At 39.6% G+C, this 15,424-nt stretch overlaps 1 protein-coding gene across 1 annotated transcript in view; it reads left to right on the top strand.

Annotated features, from left to right (window-relative positions):
* LOC109846790 (bidirectional sugar transporter SWEET17-like) overlaps positions 1 to 15,127 on the top strand; it is a 27,637-nt gene extending 12,510 nt beyond the window's left edge. Inside the window, exons 5-8 of the mRNA XM_020416036.1 lie at positions 10,861 to 10,980; positions 13,624 to 13,683; positions 13,768 to 13,929; positions 14,909 to 15,127. Coding sequence (XP_020271625.1) covers positions 10,861 to 10,980; positions 13,624 to 13,683; positions 13,768 to 13,929; positions 14,909 to 15,034 — 468 coding nt within the window. The 3' untranslated portion in view covers positions 15,035 to 15,127. The remainder of the gene's footprint in view (positions 1 to 10,860; positions 10,981 to 13,623; positions 13,684 to 13,767; positions 13,930 to 14,908) is intronic.

The raw sequence follows: 15,424 nt of genomic DNA, 5'->3' as shown, positions 1-15,424 counted from the left end.
GGGGGTTCCGCTAATGGGTAAGAGGTTTTTCACTTTCTTTTGTTGTGATTTCTCAAGGAGATTTCTCCTCAATTTATAGGGGCTGAACCCACTAACTCCACCCCCCCAGATCCGCCCCAATGAGAGATTTTCTCTCAACAACCCTTCCACGTTTTCACATTCCACAATTCTCTCTACTGAGAATCGTTGATTTGGTCATCTTAGACCAGGTCAAGCTAACATCTCCCACTTGACCAAATCAACCAAGTGATATGCCTCCCACTATCCGTGAGATCAGATGTTTCTGCTTACTATTACTCCCACTATCCATAGAGAGTAACTTTTATTTCATTATTCATGAAATTTTACTTGGACTTATTTATTCCTAAGTCCCATCAAACTTACATGTTTGATAAAAGATTCCGCTGGTATTCCTTTTGTCAAAGGATCAGCAATCATATCTGTAGTAGGGATATAAGTCACTTTGACTTCTCCTTTTTCTACAATATCTCGAATATAGTGATACTGGATCTCAATATGTTTTTCTTTGGAGCTATTCGCGCCACTATTGATTAAGCTAATTGCTGCTTGATTATCACAATAAATATCAATAGGTCCTTCTAACAAATTGAGATCAAGATCAATCAAAAACCGTCTTATCCAGACAGCATGTGTAGTTGCCATACTGCAAGCTATATATTCAGCTTCTTGCGTATATCTAGCAACACACCCTTGTTTCTTGCTACTCCAAGAAACAGCTCCTCCTCCAAAGATAAATAAGTGTCCCGAAGTGGACTTTCCATCATCTTTATCACCTCCGAAATCAGCATCGGAATAACCGAGGAGTTCAAGCGAATCAGCTTGATAAACTAATCTATGAGTCAATGTACCTCTGATATACTTCATAATCCTTTTAACAGCTTCCCAATGTGCTGGTCCTGGATTACTTTGATATCTACTGACTAGACTCACAGCATAAGCTATATCAGGTCTGGTGCACAACATTGCATACATCAAGCTTCCAATTGCTTGAGAATAAGGAACATCTAATGGCTTTTGCCCCTCTCCAGGGCTTTGCTCTTTACATAATCTCTTTCCCATAACCAACGGAGTTGGTGCCGGATTGGAATTCTCCATTCCAAACCTTTTAAGAACTGATCTTAAATATTTTTCTTGGTTTAAACTTAGCATTCTAGACTTTCTATCTCGAATTATTTGAATTCCAAGAATATATGATGCATCTCCCATGTCTTTCATCTCAAACTTCTCGCTGAGATCTGCCTTGGTTTTATTCAACATTTCTATGTCATTTCCAGCGAGCAATATATCATCCACATATAAGGATAATATAGTAAACTTGCTCCCACTTTTCAAGACATATACACAATTATCTAATTTATTTTGAATAAAACCAAGTTTAGTAACTGCATCATGAAATTTGAGATACCATTGTCTAGAAGACTGTTTTAAACCATATAGAGATTTCATTAATTTGTAAACTTTATGTTCCTGTTCTTTCACCTGAAAACCTTTAGGTTGTTGCATATATATTGCTTCCTTCAACTCTCCGTTAAGGAATGCAGTTTTAACATCCATTTGGAATAACTCCAAATCAAGATATGCAACAATAGCCAAAATAATTCTAATGGATGCAAATTTAGCTACAGGAGAATACGTCTCCTGAAAATCTATTCCTACCTTCTGGTTATAACCTTTGGCAACTAACCGTGCTTTGAATTTATCAATAGATCCATCAACACGATATTTCTTTTTGAGCACCCATTTGCATCCTATGGCTTTTCTATTTTCTGGTAGATCACATAACTCCCATACCTTGTTCTTTTCTATGGAATCAAGTTTTTCTCTCATAGATTCTAGCCATGAGGCTGATTCATGCGATTTCATCGCATCAGAAAAGATTAAGGGATATTGTTCTTCTATATTTGTATCTACCGAGAAACATGATGACTCACATGAATACAAATAGTAATCATCCATCCATGAAGGTTGTGTTCTTTGACTTTTGTTGCCTACAACCGGTTGATTAGGTACATTATTTTCCATAGGTATTTCATCATTTTTAAGGTTAGGTTCATTCACAATATCAGGGTCATTAGTGGGAACAACACTGTAATAATCATCATCTATTACAGTTAGAGGTTCTGTTTCCTCTTGAACTTATTCCTCTTCCTCTAGATTCTCTAGAAATGTAGCATCTCTGCTTTCAATGACTCCTTTTTCTTTATTGTAGAACTTATAACCTTTTGACTTTTCTGAATACCCTATGAATCTACACTTTATTGTTTTAAAATCCAACTTACCTCTAAGTTGATATGGAATGAGAACATGGGCTATAGATCCCCACTTCCTGAGATGACTCAAATTAGGTTTCCTCCCATTCCATAATTTATAAGGTGTAGATATAACTGATTTGGTGGGAATTCTATTTAAAATGTAGTTTGTAGTTAACAATGCTTCTCCCAAAAGTTTTTAGAGAGACCAGAATGAGACAACATGCATCTAACTACATTTAATAATGTTCTGTCTTTTCTTTCAGCAACACCATTCTGTTGTGGCGTATACGGCATTGTTGTATACCTTTTAATTCCATGCTGAATACAGTAACTTTAAAATTCTTTAGAATTATATTCTCCACCTCTATCAGTTCTCAGAATTTTGATTTTCAATCCAAGTTGGTTTTCAACTTCTGTCTTATATTTCTTAAAGCAGTCAAAAGCTTCTAATTTTCTGGATATAAGATAGACGTGTGCAAACTTGGAATAATCATCTATAAAAGTAATAAAATATTCTTTATTACTATGAGTTTTGACACTTAGGGGACCACAAATATCCGAGTGTATCAACCCTAAAAGTTCATTGGTTCTATATCCGCCAACAAAAGGTTTTCTAGTCATTTTACCAGTTAAACAATGTTCACATGGTGGCAATTGAACATTAGATAGTGCATGAAGTAAGTTCATTCTGATAATTTCTTTCATTTTTGAAATACTAACATGTCCTAGTCTAGAATGCCACAATTCAGATTCAGAAATATAACAAGATAAGTAGTTCAAATTCGAATTTTTTTTATCAGAATCATTACAAACTACTGGAAGAATGCATAATTCATGCTCGGGCGCATATTTTCCCATAGCATACACTTTATTATTCTTGCCTATAGAAACCCTGTTATTATAGAACCTCACTTCCAATCCTTTTTTCATCAAGCTAGGAACCGAGATTAGATTGCGCCGAATTCCTGGCGCATAGAACACATCTTTGAGGACAAGAATGCTGTCCCCAAAATCCAATCTATACGAAGCAATACCTTCTACATCGAGATAGGTATTATTTCCCATATAGATTCTCTGTTCTCCTTTCTTCAGCTCGGTGAATTCTACGACTCCATTCTTTTCCTTTGCGATATGCCTAGTCGCACCGGAGTTGATCCACCAACCACTGATATCCGTCATCACAGCATTACATTCAGTCACACCGACGAATTCTCTTTTGCTAGTACCCCTTGTTCTGGATGCTTATAGCCTCCCTTATTCTTCTGCTTTTCACCTTGTGAGCAATTGGGTTTGAAATGCCCGAACTTTCCACAATTATAGCAGGCTCCGTGGGGTACTTTCTTTCTCTTGAACTGCTGCGATTTCGATCCTCGTGGTTGTGGTTTACTAGAACTTGGGTTTTTATAGCTTCCAGCATTATGCCTCTGGCGGACATAATTCAGCTCTTGCTGCACCATATTCAGTTCTGGTTCCTTCCTACTGGCTATTAAGTCATGTTCTATTGCTAGGTGCATAGGAAGATCAGTGACAGACTTAATGGCATGATTCATTCTTAATGTGGTGGCAGCCACAGCAAGTGAAGGGGGGAAGACTATTCAAAATGGTTGTCACTTGCATTCTTTCTGGGATTTTGGTCCCAGCAGTGGATAAGTCCTTAGCCATGACAATCATTTTATTTATATGCTCTACGATATTGTCTCCCTCTTGCATACGACAAGAATTATACTTATGCAAGAGTAGTTGAATGTTAACTTCAGAAGCAGTGTCGTATTTTTCTTTTATTGCATTCCACATGTCCATGGAAGTCTTATAAGTTTCAAAAACTTTAATTAAGTTATCTTCCATGAACATGAGCATAAGACTTTTCGCCTTTTTATCTTTTGACTTCTACTGTTCAAACCCTTTCTTTTCTTCAGGTGTAGATTTATCAGTAAGGGTTGGAGCAGTGGTTTCGATTATATCATCAATGTTGTCATGAATAAGAGCATATCCTATTTTTCTATGCCACATATCATAATTACTGCCATTAAATTTGTCAATTTTGCCTAGTTCTGATAGAACGAGTTTACTAGCCATTCGGTAAAGAACTAAAACTGATTGTTCCGAGTTGATGAAAGAGGCTCCAATTTGAGCGAGATTGTCGCTTAGCGGTGTTGACCGAAGAATCTCTTGTCGAAGTTTTAGCGTCGTTTCTGACTGGATTTAGAGATAATCTGCTGCTGTTGTGGAGTTACACCGAATAGAAATTGTGAAGAATTGTTCGAACAACCCAAAAAGATTGAAAACAGAATATTGAATTATAAAGGACTAAAGTGATATTTTTTTTAAAAAAAAAGGTTTGCTGGTTTCGAAGAAGGTGTGATATAGGAAAAATGGGCTTTGTAAAGATTTGTTAAGGGAACATGGGCCTGGCTTTGTTTTAACAAAAAAGAAATGGTTTGGCTTTGATTAAACGAATAAAGTGGATGGGCTTTGCTGGTTGTGGGGAATTGGGCCTGGCTTTGTAACTTGGCTCTTGAGAAAACGAGTGCCCCACTCGTAAAAAATGATCTCGAGCTGGGAGCTAGGGTTACGCCGTAAAATTTCAAGGGGCGGCTGATGTCTCTTGTAGAATTGGCAGCAGGTTGACAGAATCAGGCAGACTGGGTGGCGATCGATCGGGGCGGTCGATCGCGTTCGTGCACGAGGCTTACTGAGCTTCAGTTTTGGTGGCGGTTTGCCGCCGCGACGGTCGACGCAGAAGTTGCTCTGGTGCCGCGACGGCGCGGAGATTGTCGTACAGCAACTTCTGAATTTTGCGTATGCTGCTTATGGTAGGGCTCAAACCGCGCGGTGACGCCCCAATTTGGCTTGTGTCGTTCCGGACCGTTTTGTTTGTGAGTTGTATATAAACCCTAAACTCGTTTCTAGGGTTAAGCTTTGGTGATTTTGAGCTGCTGAAAGGGGATTTCTAGGGCTTCTATTGTTGGAGTCTATTGGAGAGATCAAGTGGTCTTGTAAGAGGGTTTTGAGTAAGATTTGTAACCCTAATTTGTATTCCCCTTGATTTTCATTAGTAAAACTTCCTCCTCCTTGCCCCGTGGACGTAGGCACATTGCCGAACCACATATATCTTGAGTTCTTGCTGTGATTGATTGGCTTGTGTTCAATTGTGATCTATTGTGGTTCTTGTGTGTGCTTTTGTATTTGTCTAATCGGGTTTTCGTGGTGCACAACAAGTGGTATCAGAGCTCCGGGTTGGATTTGGGAGTTTTGTTCGAAGGATTCACTGTTGGATTCTTGGCTGAAGAGTAGATCTACAATATGGTTGAAACAAGCAGGGCTAGTTCAAGTGCTACTAGTACATCGGGGTCGGCGTTGACAAAGGCGATCCAAAATTTGAGTATCAATAACACTAAAATTAATATCCCAAAGTTTGACGGCAAGATTAACTTTGGTTTATGGAGATGTCAAGTAATGGACACCTTAGATGCACAAAATTTAGAGGAGACTCTTGAGTTTCAAGAGAAACCCGAGAAGATTGATGATAGGGTTTGGAAGAAAATGCACAGTAGGGCTTATGGGGTTATTCGGTCATGCTTAACGCCGGATCTTATCTATGATGTGATGAATGAGACGTCGGCAAAGAGATTGTGGGAAACGCTCAATGAAAAATATTTGACGAAGAGCATTTAGAATCAGCTTCACTTGAAGAAAAGGTTCTACCAATTCAAGATGAAGAGGGGAGTTTCCATTCGGGAGCATGTTAACAACTTCACAAAGCTAATTTCGGATATGGCCAATGTAGATATCATGGTGGAGGATGAAGATAAGGTGATGTTATTATTGTGTTCGTTGCCGGATGATGAATTTAGTACTTTTGTTCTCACTATGATAAATGGGCGAAGTACAGTTAGCTACAAGGAGGTGACCTCGGCATTGGTGAATTATGAGCTGAGGAAGAATGATTGTGAGCCCTCCGAGAAGGCATCGGGTGATGTATTAGCAGTTCGTGACCGTAGTCCAAACCGTCAAAGGTTCAACCGCTCAAAATCAAAGAATAGTGGTGGCCATAAAAGTTTTGGTAGAAATCAATGTGCCTTTTGCAAAGAAGAGGGACATTGGAAGAATGAATGCCCAAAGTTAAAGGATAGAGCCGGGAAGCAAAGGGGGAAAGCTATACAAGCTTCAGAGGTGAATGTTGCCAATGTTGTTGGCAACACTTCAGATTCGGATTCTTCCGGTTATTCTTGTCCCGCACTACTGTCTGTTTGTTATGCCGACTCTACGGAGTGGATGCTTGATTCGGGAGCTACATTTCACATTTGCCCTAAGAGGGATTGGTTTACCAACTTTGAGAAGTTGAAGAGAGGAGACGTGGTGCTTATAGGGAACGATCACGTTTGTCCTATTAGTGGGATTGGCTCAGTCAGAATCAGAATGCATGACGGGGTGACTAGGGAATTGAAAGAAGTGAGGTTCGTGCCGCAGTTGACGAAGAACATCATTTCTCTTGGGACTTTGGAGGCATCAGGCTATAGGGTGATCTTAGAGGATGCTAGTTTGAAGGTCATGAAGGGGTCCATGGTGGTGATGCGAGGTGTCAGGGAAAACAACATATACTACTTGAAGGGCAAGACAGTTACAGGGGGTCTGGCTGCTTCTATCACCACAGAGGAGGACACTACCACACTATGGCACATGAGGCTTGGACACACACAGGTGAAAAGCCCCTACAGTCATTGGCAAAACAGGGGCTATTGAAAGGTGCAAAGACCTACAAGATGGAGCTATGTGAGCATTGCATTCTTGGGAAGAAGACTAAAGTAAAGTTTGGCACCGCAATTCACAACACCCAAGGTATATTAGACTACATTCACACAGATGTTTGGGGCCCTTCTAAGCACACATCGCTTGGTAGGGCAAATTATTTTATCACTTTCATTGATGACTATTCCAGGAGGAATTGGGTATATACCATGAAGCATAAACATGAGGTCCTGGATATATTTGTGGAGTGGAAGAAGAAAGTGGAGCTGCAGACAGGTAGAAAGGTGAAGACTCTTCGTTCAGACAATGGTGGAGAGTATAAGAGTGATCCATTTCTACAGTTTGTCGGGATCACGGCAGTAGAAGACACTTCACAGTTAGAGAGACACCGCAACAGAATGGGGTGGCAGAGAGGCTGAACCGTACCTTGCTGGAGAAGGTACGATGTATGATGACGCAGAGTGGATTGGCTAGATCCTTTTGGGCCGAGGCGTTAGTTTATGTGAGCCATCTTGTTAACAGGTTGCCGTGCACTGCGATAGAGGGGAAGACCCATATGGAGTGTTGGTCTGATTCTGTGGCTAATGATTATGAGACTCTTCGGATATTTGGGTGTCCAGCTTATTTCCATGTTAGTGATGGGAAGTTAAATCCGAGAGCGAGGAAGGCTATCTTTGTGGGATTCAGAGAATGTGTCAAAGGCTTCAAATTATAGGATCCACAAGACAAGAAGATGGTCATTAGCAGAGATGTCACATTTGATGAGGCGTACATGATGAAGCCTTGAGTTCCTCAGCAGGTGGAGGAAGATCAGACAGGAAGGATATCACATCAGGTGGAGGATGATGTGACTCTACCCACTCCAGTCAGCACTGTGTCCATTGAGACTCCTACAGAGGTGGCACTGGAAGGAGATGAGATGACAGTCGGGCATTTGGAGGATACAGTTGATGGTGAGGCTCAGGAGCAGGGTCATGCTCAGGGGTCCATTGCAGCAGACAGACCGAGGAGAGAGATTCGTCGGCCAGCTAGATACGATGATGTCATGGTGGCATATGCTTTATCTGTGGAGGTCGTTGATGATTTTATTCCTGCCACATTCAGGGAGGCAGAGTCCAGCTCTGATTCCATTAGGTGGAGGAATGCTATGGAGGAGGAGATGCAATCTCTTCAGAAGAACGACACTTGGGAACTTGCACAGCTACCTAAGGGTAAGAAAGCTATTGGTTGCAAGTGGGTGTATGCTAAGAAGGAGGGATCTTCTATTGGGGAAATTCGGTTCAAGGCTAGATTAGTTGCCAAGGGATATGCACAGCTTGAGGGCGTTGATTACAACGAGGTGTTTTCACCCGTTGTGAAGCATTCGTCGATTAGGATACTATTGGCATTGGTGGTACAGCTGGACTTAGATTTGGTCCAAATGGAAGTAAAGACGACCTTTCTATATGGAGACTTAGATGAGGAGATCTACATGACATAACCTATGGGGTTTAAAGCTGCAGGAATGGAAAATTTAGTGTGCAAATTGATAAAATTTCTTTACGGACTGAAGCAATCACCACGACAGTGGTACAAGAGATTTGATAGCTTTATGATTGGCCGAGGGTACACGAGGAGCCCTTATGACCCGTGCGTTTATATGCACAAGCTACATGATGGTGAGCATATTTATTTGTTATTGTATGTTGATGATATACTCATAGCTTCCAGGAACACTTCAGCTATTGGGAAATTGAAAAAGGAGCTGTCATCTGAATTTGAGATGAAGGACCTGGGAGAGGCTAAGAAGATATTGTGTATGGAGATTGAGAGAGACAGGGTGAAGGGGAGATTGAAGCTTACATAGAGGAGTTACTTGCAGAAGATGCTGAAGAAATTCAGTTTTGAGGGCAATACCAAGGTGGTGAGTACTCCATTAGCTCCCCACTTTAAGCTTTCAGCTTTGATGTCACCAGTTTCAGTGGAGGATAGGGACTACATGTCCAAAGTTCCATATGCCAGTGCAGTGGGTAGCTTGATGTATGCTATGGTGTGTACGAGGCCAGATTTGTCACAGGCAGTGATCATGGTATCTAGGTACATGCATAACCCCGGAAAGGGGCATTGGGAGGCCGTAAAGTGGATTCTACGGTATATTAAGGGTACCATGGATGTTGGGTTGATATTTGCGAAGAGTGATGAGACAGGGCAGGATGGTATTGGCTACGTGGATTCAGACTATGCCGGAGATCTTAACAAGCGTCGGTTCACTACAGGTTATGTTTTTACATTGGCTAGCGCACCGGTGTGTTGGAGATGCACTCTTCAGTCTACAGTAGCGCTTTCTACTACGGAGGTTGAGTATATGGCGGTGACTGAAGCAGTGAATGAGGCTTTGTGGCTACATGGTTTGTTGGATGATTTGGGGATTGCACAGGAGACCATACAGGTATATTGTGATAGTATGTCAACTATCTATTTGGCGAAGAACCAAGTCTATCATGCTCGCACGAAGCACATTGATGTCAGGTTTCACTTTGTACGTGATGTATTGGATGATGGCGATATCACGTTGGAGAAGGTCCACACTAAGGACAACCCTGCTGATATGTTGACCAAAGTTGTACCAGGTGTGAAGTTTGGTCACTGTTTGGATTTATTGAACATTCTTCGTTGTTGAGGTCGTTGGCGGCCATTTAGATGAACTACGTTCGGCTTGATTCCTTGGGCAAGAGGATACGTAGGCAGTCGTGCAGATGCAGCCGGTTAAAGTTGATTGGGGGTGTTTTGGTGTCGGCTCAGTTTTGGGATAAACGTTCTTTGGGCCTGGGTTCTGTTTCCAGACCCGTTTCGTTTGTGAGTTGTATATAAACCCTAAACTCGTTTCTAGGGTTAAGCTTTGGTGATTTTGAGCTGCTGAAAGGGGATTTCTAGGGCTTCTATTGTTGGAGTCTATTGGAGAGATCAAGTGGTCTTGTAAGAGGGTTTTGGGTAAGATTTGTAACCCTAATTTGTATTCCCCTTGATTTTTATTAGTAAAGCTTCCCCCTCCTTGCCCCGTGGATGTAGGCGCATTGCCGAACCACGTATATCTTGAGTTCTTGCTGTGATTGATTGGCTTGTGTTCAATTGTGATCTATTGTGGTTCTTGTGTGTGCTTTTGTATTTGTCTAATCGGGCTTTCGCGGCGCACAACATCTCTCTCTTAATCGCCAAGGATGGAGACGAGTGCGTTGAGATCGGCGCGGATTTGTCGTCGTCGTCGTCGATCGATCGTCGCAGCAGAGTCGTCGAGGTGGCCGATTGACGCAGAGCTCGAAGGGGGCGGCGATGAGATCGACGTGCTCTGATACCAGTATTTGAACTCAGAGAAGAAGGAAGAACAGATTTTGAGGGGGGGTCCGCTAATGGGTAAGAGGTTTTTCACTTTCTTCGTTGTGATTTCTCAAGGAGAATTACTCCTCCATTTATAGGGGCTGAACCCACTAACTCCACCCCCCAAGATCCACCCCAATGAGAGATTTTCTCTCAACAACCCTTCCACGATCCACAATTCTCTCTACTGAGAATCGTTGATTTGGTCACCATGACCGAGTCAAGCTAACAATATTGTCAAAGAACTAATTTAAAATCTAAATGTTAAAGGCAACAAGTACTCTGGATGCAGGGTGCTTCATCCAATCTTTCTATCATTTTTTGTTTATTTAATTTCTTAATAGCTTTTGGAGCAAAGGTTCATACACAGCAAATTCATTATAATTTACTTAAATCGTTTTGAATAGTGTTTGTTTCCTTTGCCTCTCATCTTTTTTTTAATTGCAATTTCTTCTTGTCACGACTTTTGTTAATATTTGAACAGAAAATTGTGGTAACTACAAAGAGCGTGGAGTACATGCCTTTTCTCCTCTCGTTTTTCCTTTTCTTGAACGGCGGTGTATGGACTTTTTATGCAATTCTTGCCAATGATATCTTTGCTGCGGTAAGTTGTTCTAATAATAATTGAATCCATGTTTATATATATATATGAGCTCTACAAGTCGTGAATATGATAAGGTTGTATAGTTGTATTATTGATTAGCACATTTGCTTCTATGCCATTAAGAATATGATTAATTTTATACCCCAACGATATGCGCATGTTTTTGTTAATTTAATGAATGCGTTGATCACAGATTAGAAAGAAATAATTTGATAAAGCGTGTTATTGATAAATTTGAAGGTTCTTGATTTAAAAAGATTTTGGGTATAGATATTTGCAAAATAAGCAAGTGGGCATGTCTCATCGTTAGCAACATCAGGCTTTTAGGTGCAGCTATAATTGCATCATTTAGTAGGTTAAGTTATATTTCCTCTAAAAAAATTAGTTTAGGTTTATATACTAAGTCGAGATCTTTGTTTAAAACAAACAGATCACTATTTGATCCAGCATTAGAATCTATTTTAACTTTATTTCTATTACGTTTGGTTACCTGGAAGGTTTAGATGATGATTCAAGAAGTGGGTTATATGTTTTATTAGTTAAATGCTCTACCTCCCAAGATGCAATATAATAAAATCAAAAAATAATAACGACTTCATTAATTATTTTGCTATTTTGACAAAAAGATGAAATGCTATTAGCGAATGCATGTGAGAGCATGTTTGGTAAATTGTCAAATTGGCTTATATAATCTACTTTTTGTCAGATATCCATATAACATGATTTACGTCTTAAAATCCATGATGTAGGCATATGTCGCATAAGCATTGTTAGAGATTTTGTACAAAACTCTCAAAATATAGGCTAAATTTTAATATTTTCCATAATTTTAAGCGGGGTACCCAAAAAATGGAAGGACATTCCCATCACGTACAGTAGAAGAATAAGAGGCTATTAGTTATTTTACATATATGAAAGATTTTTTTTTCCTTTCTTTTTTTTTCTTCTCTTCTTTGTAGAAGATTCTAAATTGTAAATGAGAATATAATTTCATTCACAATAATTAATTTTATTATTTTATTATTTCTAGAACATTCTATAAATCATGTAGTCATCAACACTAGTTAAATTTCACGTATCCTAGACGGAATATTCTAGACGGAAATTTTTCCGTCTACAATGTATTAAACTAGACGGAAAATTTCCGTCTAGAATACTCCGTCTAGGATAATGCATTCTAGACGGAAATTTCCGTCTAGAATAGTATCCTAGACGGTTTTTTTATTTTTAATTTTTTTTTAAAAAAATCCTGATATCCTAGACGGAAATTTCCGTCTGGAATGTATCCTAGACGGAAATTTCCGTCTAGAATATGTGCCCATTTAAAAAAAAATAACCCGTCAAAACCCCCGCTGCACTCCATTCCCCCCAAAATCGAAATTTTCATCCCCAAAATCGAAACCCCCGCTGCCCTCCGTTCCCCCCCCCTCCATTCCCCCCTAAAAAATCCTCAACTCCAACACCTCCCCCCTCCTCCTCCTCTCCCTCTCCCTACTCAACGTCACCCCCGACACCGCCCTCCCCCTCTACTCCCTCTCCCTCCACGGCCTCCACCACCTTTCCCGCCTCCTCACCGAACCCCCTCCCGAACTCCTACATCCTCTCCTCCGCACTCAAGAGTCCTCCCCTCTCCCCATCGTCCGCACCCTCCACTCCCTCGCCCTCAAGCTTTGCCCCTCCAAGTAGAGATTAGCATCAAGGCCATCGTCCCATCCCCTCCCTCCTCGATTCGAATTCCCTCTCTCATCAAGGTAACCGATCAAAACCCTAACCCTAATTCAATTTCCCCAATTCTAAGTTTTACAAAATGTTACTTCAAAGCTACGAACTTTTTGAAGGACCTCGGCAGCAGCATCCATCATCAGCCATCGAGACAGCGACTTCTGCAACTGCTCCTTTGTTGTTCACCTGTGAAGTGGCTGCGGCGGCTGCTGATTGAAGTTACTCAATGGAGGTGAAATCGCTGTTCAGGAGGACTGGGGTGGAGCCTTTATTTTTTGAACTGGACCAGCTAGGTAATGTTTCTTTTCTTTGGTGAATTTTTTTGGGTTGCGAATGAATGCTTGAATTTGATAGCTATGATTTTGAAAATTTGAACATCTAAGCTGCAATTTAGATCAAGAGATAGCAGATAAGATTGCAAATCTAGTGTTAGAGACACCTCAACTTTTAATCCGTGTTATGATCAGTTAAACTTAAAATCCTAAGTCTATTCAATATTTTTTGCTATATATTTACACTAACTTTGATATGGTCTTAGTTTTTCTGGAAATGGACATCCATACGAATTTGGATCATTGTTTGTTACTGGTTGAAAATTTACCACTCATCCTTTTTGTAGCGTCATATTGTAGCTTGTTAGATCACTGGAGGGAGGTAATAGTCTGCTATCAAAGGTTCTAACAAAAAAGATGAGTGGAAGTTATTCTGAAGAGCAAAATCCATCCGTATGAAGGCTACAAGTTCTTAGTAATAAATGCTTTAAACCTTTGTAGTGTTGCATGTGGTAGGATTGATCTGTTTTATGAGCTTGGATTTGGCGAACCTTGGGAAGTTTGTTGAATGATGACCTTTTGTTGTTCCAGAATGTGCTTATTATTATTCACTAAGAGCATCAATTGTTTTCTATGGTTTTGTGCCTAGACCTCTCATTCAGAGCACTTCGAGGAAGAAATCTTGAACCTTCGAAACACACTATTGAAGGTCAGTGATAGCCTGCCTTGTTCTAATTTGGTTGTTCCCATCTTAATTTTGTAGCATCTTCTTACTAAGTTGAGGTAATTCTAGAGTGAGCTAGAGAAAGAGAGAATAGCTCTGGAGTTGGAAGAGGAAAAGAAAGACAGAGCTCATCGTGAGAGGAGGCTAGCAGAGCAAGCAAAGAAAATTGCTAATCTCAGTTCGTTGGTGCTATGCTCTGAAAAGGATGAGAAAAGCACAAACCTGAGTAAGGTAAATATTCTCCATTGGTTTTCATGTGTGCATAAACCAAATTCATCTTGAGGACACCTGTTTTATATTTTAAATTTGTTGCATGCATGCATTGTCACCATGCTTAATGATTTAATATTGAAACTTGTATTTGACGATCATAATAAAGAAAATGCCTTTTTTAAAGCTTATATTGATTGCGAATTTCGTGGCTGATCCCTTTCTCTTTAGTAAGGTTGGTGTTTTAATTTGAGTGCGAAATTACATCTTGTGGACAAGTTAATGTTTTTATTAGGGATCAGAGTATCTTCATGAATATGCCCTGAGAAAACGATTGGTGTGCTTTAATTTAATGTTATGTTGCTTTAAGGCGAATCTTTAATTGTTTAGAGGCTACAGTTTCAATTAAATTTTGAGGGCTTAGAGAATCAGAGACTAGTTGGAGGAGTATTACTCTCTAAATTGATTAGGCTTTAATTTCACAAGTAATTACAGTAATATTTTCAATTGATACTTTTTACGTATTTAAGCAAGTTGAATGAACATAGTTAGTGTACCAATTTTATCAAGTATCCAAGCAATTTTCACCTCGAGCTTGTTCTTTCTTTATGAATTCTTCAATTGATCTTGTAAGCTTAGCTCCACAAAATAATGACTTACTACGTTTAATCGTACCCATATCAGAGGATGTGGAAACTAATTAGGTTATTATGTGTCGGTTAACATTGGAAACTAATTTCTTTATTATGCTTGATAATTCTTTTGCAATTGTGAATATACAGCTATATCCCGATTATTCATTGAAGTATTATCATAAGATGCAGAAGATTATTGCTCTGTTCTTCTTTCATTCAACCATTTTAGGCAGTGGTGTCTTGGTTGATTTCGCTTGTTATCTTCTTTGTGCATTTTTGGGCACTCTGAAATACGTTGAAGATGAATGTGCTTCTCTGTAGTGAAAATTTGTCATATGTATCACATTTGTCTTGAACTTTTACAGGCATTGGGAAGTAAGATACTTATTGGTTGCATCAGTTTTAATTTGCATAAACAACAATGTAGAGATCGGGTTGATGGAGAAATTGTGCGTAATGTTGTGCGATGGAGCATACGGAACCTCTTGTAAATAATTTATGTAAAAGTTTGTAAACAATTTATGTATCTCTCTACTATTTTGGTGAATGTATTATTTGAATATAATTGGATTTGATATTGGAATATAATTTGATTGTGTTGGCTATGAATATAATTTGTTGTTGATAAATATTGTGTACATGCACTTAGAATAGATTCTGCAAAAAAAAAACTACTGTAGCATAGCACCCTAGACGGAAATTCCGTCTAGGATGCTCAAATTCCGTCTAGGATGTTTGGTTTTTTGAAAAAAAAATTAAAAAACATTCTAGACGGAAATTCCGTCTAGAATGAGTATTCTAGACGGAAATTTCCGTCTAGGATACCCATCCTAGACGGAATTTTTTTCCGTCTAGGATGAAGTATTCTAGACGGAAAATTC

This window comes from Asparagus officinalis, chromosome 7 (genome assembly GCF_001876935.1).
Source record: "Asparagus officinalis chromosome 7, Aspof.V1, whole genome shotgun sequence".
In the NCBI taxonomy this organism is placed as follows: Eukaryota; Viridiplantae; Streptophyta; class Magnoliopsida; order Asparagales; family Asparagaceae; genus Asparagus; species Asparagus officinalis.
This window is presented reverse-complemented; position numbering and strand designations above follow the sequence as displayed.